Source organism: Austrofundulus limnaeus, unplaced genomic scaffold (genome assembly GCF_001266775.1).
Source record: "Austrofundulus limnaeus strain Quisiro unplaced genomic scaffold, Austrofundulus_limnaeus-1.0 Scaffold167, whole genome shotgun sequence".
In the NCBI taxonomy this organism is placed as follows: Eukaryota; Metazoa; Chordata; class Actinopteri; order Cyprinodontiformes; family Rivulidae; genus Austrofundulus; species Austrofundulus limnaeus.
The window spans coordinates 788459-795416 of NW_013952569.1; the positions used below are offsets into that span (position 1 = coordinate 788459).

Consider the following 6958-nt stretch of genomic DNA (forward strand, 5'->3'; position numbering starts at 1 on the left):
CACCTGTACTGTTTTGCGTTGATAATACTTGCTGAGAATAGCAGAATTCTTGTTGAGAATACTGCTGCTTGGTGGATGTAGAAATGGTTTTGTGGACACCAAACATATACATGTTTATTAAATGAAAATAAATAACTAAGAACTTTAGTAATTCTGAGGAAAAAAAGTCAGAACTCTGACCTGTTAAATATTTTTTCAGTGGCTCTGACCGTCTTTTGTAAACAACAGATCTTAAGTTAATAAAATGAACAGAAACAGAAAACAGGAAGTGCAGTTTTGAGGTTAAATCAAACCTTGGTTTGTTGCAGAGTCATGCTGTGAAAAAAAAAACAGGATGAAAACTGACTAACAGGTCAAATAAAATATTAGTGACAAACAAAAGAGAAGTTACAGAAACTAAAACAATAAAACATAAAGCTGCACAAAGATTATTGACGTTAGAACATCAACACGAGAGAAAAATGATGAAATAAGAATAAAAGTAAATCATTTTGGTGCAAATAACTCAAATAACTGAATCCATTCTTTAAGACTTTAAAAATCAGCTCATCCTGCAGGTAAAACTCCCACCTGATCGTAGAAGATGACCATGACAAAGACCCCGAACAGCACCGACTCCACCAGCAGGATGATGTAATGAGCACTGAGACACAAACAACAACACAGATTAACTCTGGACCCTGGTTCTGATGGACCCTGGTTCTGATGGACCCTGGCTCTGATGGACCCTGGCTCTGATGGACCCTGGCTCTGATGGACCCTGGCTCTGATGGATCCTGACTCTGATGGATCCTTTTTCTGATGGACCCTGGTTCTGATGGACCCTGGTTCTGATGGACCCTGGCTCTGATGGACCCTGGTTCTGATGGACCCTGGTTCTGATGGACCCTGGCTCTGATGGATCCTTTTTCTGATGGACCCTGGTTCTGATGGACCCTGGTTCTGATGGACCCTGGCTCTGATAGACCCTGGCTCTGATGGACCCTGGTTCTGACGGACCCTGGCTCTGATGGATCCTTTTTCTGATGGACCCTGGTTCTGACGGACCCTGGCTCTGACGGACCCTGGTTCTGACGGACCCTGGCTCTGATGGACCCTGGTTCTGATGGACCCTGGTTCTGATGGACCCTGGCTCTGATGGACCCTGGCTCTGATGGACCCTGGTTCTGATGGACCCTGGCTCTGATGGACCCTGGTTCTGATGGACCATGGTTCTGATGGACCCTGGCTCTGATGGACTCTGGTTCTGATGGACCCTGGTTCTTATGGACCCTGGTTCTGATGGATCCTGGTTCTGATGGACCCTGGCTCTGAACTCACACGATCAGGTGTTTGCTGGGCGACTCCTCTCCTTCCTTCTCCGCCTCTCCTTCCCGCTCGTTGCGGATCCTCCACAGCCACGCCCACACCACCAGGACCATGGAGTACAGACTGGCCATGCCTGCGACAGTAACAGGTCTCAGCAACACAAAGTACTGCAGAGTACACAAAGTACACAGATACTGAGTATTTCCTCACCTGTGTAGAAGAGAAACTGGATGAAATACTTCTGGTTCAGCTCCCCGACACAGTTGTTGATCCTGAAACAGAAAGTAAGGCAGGATGAGAAGATGTTGAAAAATAAAAATAAAAAGGAGGAGGTGTGGGGTCCTCCTCACCAGGGGCAGTGGTGGTCCATGCGGCGTATACACCTCTGACAGACCCTGCAGTGGTGCGCTCTGGGAGGTCTGTAGGTTTCACAGCGACTGCAAACCGTCCAGCCCTCACAGCCCTGAAACCGAAAAACAAGTCTGACATTTTCAAAACCTGCAGGAAGAAGTTAAAAACATGAGTCATAACAGCTAACAGCTAACGGCTAACAGCTAACGGCTAACAGCTACATATAAGTGCAGAGAAAAGCATCTGCAGCAGAAGTTCATGTGTCTAAAGCTTTAATCTCATGGTTCCACAGCGTGAGGTCAGACAGGATAACAACAGAGGCTCTGAGGTAAACACAGATAATAACAGTTCAAGGTAAAACTACGATCTCCTCCTCCGTCTTCACGACCGCTCAGTTTCTGTTCTCAGCTGTGAAACACAGAGCTGAAGCTGCTGGAAGGAAAAGAGTTAAATCAGGAGAAAATGAACCGACCCGATCGTTCATCCGAGACGACTGTGAGCGCAGATCTGAGAAATCTAAGGCCGTCTCCGGCAGAGGCACCATACCTGAAAACAAACAAACAAACATCAACGCAATAAACATAACAACAAACATGAAAACATAAACATGAAAACAACAAACATAACAACAAACATGAAAATATAAACACGACAACAACAAACATCAAAACAAAAAACATAACAAACATGAAAACATAAACACAACAACAAACATAACAACAAACATGAAAATATAAACATGAAAACAACAAACATAAAAATATAAACATGAAAACAACAAACATAACAACAAACATGAAAATATAAACACGACAACAACAAACATCAAAACAAAAAACATAACAACAAACATGAAAACATAAACACAACAACAAACATAACAACAAACATGAAAATATAAACATGAAAACATAAACACGACAACAACAAACATAACAACAAACATGAAAACAAACACAACAACAACAAATATCAAAACATAAACATGAAAACAACAAATATCAAAACAACAAACATCAAAACAACAAACATCAAAACATAAACATGAAAACAACAAACATCAAAACAAACATGAAAACAACAAACATCAAAACATAAACATCAAAACAACAAACATCAAAACAAACATGAAAACATCAAACATGAAAACAACAAACATCAAAACATAAACATAAAAACAACAAACATCAAAACATAAACATGAAAACAACAAACATGAAAACATAAACATGAAAACAACAAACATGAAAACATAAACAACAAACACAACAAATATCAAAACATAAACATGAAAACAACAAACATRAAAACATAAACAYGAAAACAACAAACATGAAAACATAAACAACAAACACAACAAATATCAAAACATAAACATGAAAACAACAAACATRAAAACATAAACAYGAAAACAACAAACATGAAAACATAAACAACAAACACAACAAATATCAAAACATAAACATGAAAACAACAAACATGAAAACATAAACACGAAAACAACAAACATGAAAACAACAAATAATGAAAAAACAACCTCATAAAAAGTTTTGTTTTTCCAAATAAAAGTATTTTTTTAAATTATGTCCAGTGTTAAATCAGGACATCTGAGTTTTGGTTTCAGAACTGAAAACTGGTCCGGGTTCTTCCGAGTTTCAGGGTCAGAACCTCCACATTCATAGTTTAATTTTGAGGATTTATAAAGTTTTTGAAGACAGATTTTAAAGTTTAAGATACTTGTAGGAAACATGTTTTCAAAAGAGTTCACTGACCCGGATCTGAGAAGACGGCTTTGGAGTGGCAGGCCAGCAGCAGCAGCAGAACCAGGTTGAAGATGGATCCATGAAGAAAACACCAAACACTGATCAACAGGAGAAACATCACTTAAAGCAACAAATACACACATTTAACCCTCTCTTTAGGCTTTAACATTAAGTTATTACATTCAAATATTTCTTGAGCTTAAAAAAGTCATGATGTAGTGAAATATTCTTATATGATGTTAATTTATGGTACAGCATCAAAACAATAGTTTCAACACCTCATTATGTAGATTTAATTAACCAGATGTTATTTTTTGAATATATCATGATAAAAATAGTTATGGAAATCGACTTCAAAATCAACAAAACGTTGTTTTTTTGTGATAAATTTGATTTCCGTAGAGGAAAAACGATGCTGCTGTCAGACCTGTTACACTTGCTGTCAGATGAATGGAGGAAGCGAACAGAAACAGACGCCATGTCGGCTGTTTTAACCGCTTCAGCCTGGCTAAAACTCACAAACACTGACCTGTCCGAGTAGGCGGGGATCAGGACGTACTGTATGACCACGTAGTCTGCGTAAAACACACTGAAATACGTTAAGATCAGGCAAATTATCCCACAAGGATCGCGCCTACAGCGCAGCGACGCCATCTTCTTTGGAGCTCCGCCCCCTCCCCCCGCGCTTAGTATTTTCCGGTGACGAAACCTGAAGACGCATTCAGGGATCGTAGGAAATGATGCAATCGATTTAAAAACTACCAACTGAACACGAACACTTAAAACAAGAGTGTTTTTATAACGTGAGCTTTTTTATAATCCTTTTTAATAACTTATGTTTGAGGTTAAGAATTTTATGTTAATATTAAAAAAAAAACATATTAGAACAACCAGGAAGAGTTTTTGTTTATCAGTGTGTGGAGTAAATGTCTGGAATGAATTGAATGATGAGTTAAAAAAAATTACAAATGTAAACCAATTTAAAAAACTGATTAAAGCAGAGCTCATTTCAAAATATGCTTTATAAGATGTTTAATGTTCAATAGTCTATAATGTAACTGATGATATAAATAGTACTTAAAACAATTCTACATAGTTAAACATGATGTAAAATGGAAACAAGTTGTCTCTTTTTGATGTTCTGAAAGTTAATTGATAATACACTGACAAGTAGGAAAGGGGCAGGACATTATAAACTTCCACCTGCTCCTTTTCCAACAGAAAATATAAAATTTTGCATGTCACATGGGCAAAATAATTTGTATTACATTTTATTTCTTAAGTTTGCTTCATTCTATTTTATTTTTCTCTTCTTTTTGATTGTTTTAATGNGATAGATAGATAGATAGATAGATAGATAGATAGATAGATAGATAGATAGATAGATAGATAGATAGATAGATAGATAGATAGATAGATGAGTCACATGGTGGCAGCACACACCCTCCTGTGGATGACTGACTTTTGTCGCTCCTCCCTTGAAGTAGTCAGGCAGTCTCCAGCTCGTCATCCTCCTCGTCTGTTTGCTCTCAACACTTTTCCTGCAGAGACTTTCTGTCACAGTTCGACTTCATAGTTTTTCCGCTTCATTCTGTTGCAAAGAAACCCGCCTTCAAGTCGGAATTATCCCCTCACTTCGAAGTTGAACCCGGTTTTTTTCCTCTAAAGGGAGGTTTTAGCGAACAAGCGCGAAGAGGAGACAGAAGAAGAAGAAGAAGAAAGCCGGAGTCCCAGAAGAAGAAAACAGAGGAACCTGGAGGAGGCAGAAGGTCGAAGACACCATGGAAGTTCCTGGTATGCAGGTAAGCTGAAGGTGGACTCGGTGTTTTTGTTTCACCTGGAGGGGTTTGTACGGTTTTTGGGGGTAAATGTGAGCAAACTGAAACAGCGAAGCAACAAGGAAGGAGGGATTGTGCAACGACAGGCCACTTCCGATGTGTTTTCACCTGAACACAAAACCTTCATTCTCCACACCCAGTCACAGAAAGGTTCCCATACAAACTTACTTTTCACAGACTTTAAAACACTTTTAAGACTGTACGTGTTAAGTTTGACTTAAAACATACATTAGTTTGAAAACTCCTTGAATTCTTTATATACCCGTTTGTTGTCTGGCTGTTCCTCAGTATTTGTGTTATTGTGTTTATGTTCATTAAATACCCTCATCTTGTGTTCTTTGGCACTTTGGGCTTCATCATATAGTTTAAGACGGCCTACATTACTGATAAATGACATAAATATACTTATAAAGACCTATATTTGCATTTAAAATGTGCAAATGAAGGTGAACAGTTTATGTTTGTCAGCTTTAATGTTTATGTTGTCTGATGCTCCAGATTGAGTTTACATTTATTTCATAATGTATAATCCTTAAGTACCAAACACACACATTTCTTCCAGATTTCTTTTTGTTGACTTCTTTTTAGAAGACCATTCATATTGAGGCTTGCTACTTAAAAACTGATTTTATTGGGGTGGATGAATTTTAAAAAGTAATCTAATATGTTGTAGCTTCTTTTTGTTCTTTTTGTGAGTTAGTATTTTTACTAATGACATTGAATTTTCCTTGACTACTTCCTACTTTTGCAGTTTTGGTCACTTCGACACAGGCTTTTGTGGGTAATAAAGAAGCCACTTCCCACTGGTCTTTTTGTACCCATTATGGATTTTTTCATATTTTTTTTGTACCCATCATGGCCCTCTGTGCTTGTATTGTGGTGTTTGCTGGTTGGACTTTGGTAAAACATTGAGTCAGAATCTCTGGGTCAGAGCGATAAATTAAAGAACAATTAGATATCAAGATGAAGAGGGTTGAGGATCCAAACGTTTATTTTAAAGTTGAACAAAGGTTGGAGTTGGGGCTAGGAGAACAAGGCGAGGGAGTAGATAATGGAAATGCAATGCCAGTAGGCCTCATGCGTACAGAAGTGGTGACAGCTGAGTGTCAAATGGGAAATACTCAATGGTACCTTCTAGTCAGTGTGTAAATCAGGAGCTTTATAACAATACAATGTTATCCCAATTTGTTTGAATGATGATACGATGTTTCTCTACATCATGATTCAGTTTTGATTAAAATTCACAAGTCTGTGTAATATCATATGCCCATCTAACACAATCATATGATATCAGAATATGATGACGATATGGATTCATGTTTTTGTTTTAGCTTGCAGTAAAAAAATCATTAATCATTTAATTGATACAGTATATTGATGTGGACCAATGTATTGTTACACCCCTAGAAAATGGTAGATGCCAGGTGAAAATGGTAGATGCCAGGTAAAAATGGTAAATGCCAGGTAACAAATGGTAGATAGATGCCAGGTAGAAACTGGTAGACGCAAGGTAGCAAATAGATGGTGGACGCCAGGTAGCAAATGGATGGTAGACGCCAGGTAGCAAATGGATGGTGGACGCCAGGTAGCAAATGGATGGTAGACGCCAGGTAGCAAATGGATGGTAGACGCCAGGTAGCAAATGGATGGTAGACGCTAGGTAGCAAATGGATAGTAGACGCCAGGTAGCAAATGGAT

At 38.4% G+C, this 6958-nt stretch overlaps 2 protein-coding genes across 3 annotated transcripts in view; one reads left to right on the top strand and one right to left on the bottom strand.

Annotated features, from left to right (window-relative positions):
- The window catches only part of zgc:77880 (zf-DHHC domain-containing protein), a gene marked incomplete in the record, with an annotated part of 9849 nt that extends 5745 nt beyond the window's left edge, over positions 1 to 4104 (bottom strand). The window contains 7 exon segments of the mRNA XM_014017421.1: positions 571 to 643; positions 1321 to 1441; positions 1519 to 1580; positions 1659 to 1771; positions 2132 to 2205; positions 3432 to 3520; positions 3952 to 4104. Coding sequence (XP_013872875.1) covers positions 571 to 643; positions 1321 to 1441; positions 1519 to 1580; positions 1659 to 1771; positions 2132 to 2205; positions 3432 to 3520; positions 3952 to 4076 — 657 coding nt within the window.
- Positions 4105 to 4896: 792 nt separating this feature from the next.
- LOC106523843 (serine/threonine protein kinase 26) overlaps positions 4897 to 6958 on the top strand; it is a 45421-nt gene continuing 43359 nt past the window's right edge. For both annotated transcript variants that reach the window (XM_014017419.1, XM_014017420.1), the window contains exon 1: positions 4897 to 5224. In XM_014017419.1, the coding sequence (XP_013872873.1) occupies positions 5204 to 5224 (21 nt within the window). In that variant the 5' untranslated portion in view covers positions 4897 to 5203. The remainder of the gene's footprint in view (positions 5225 to 6958) is intronic.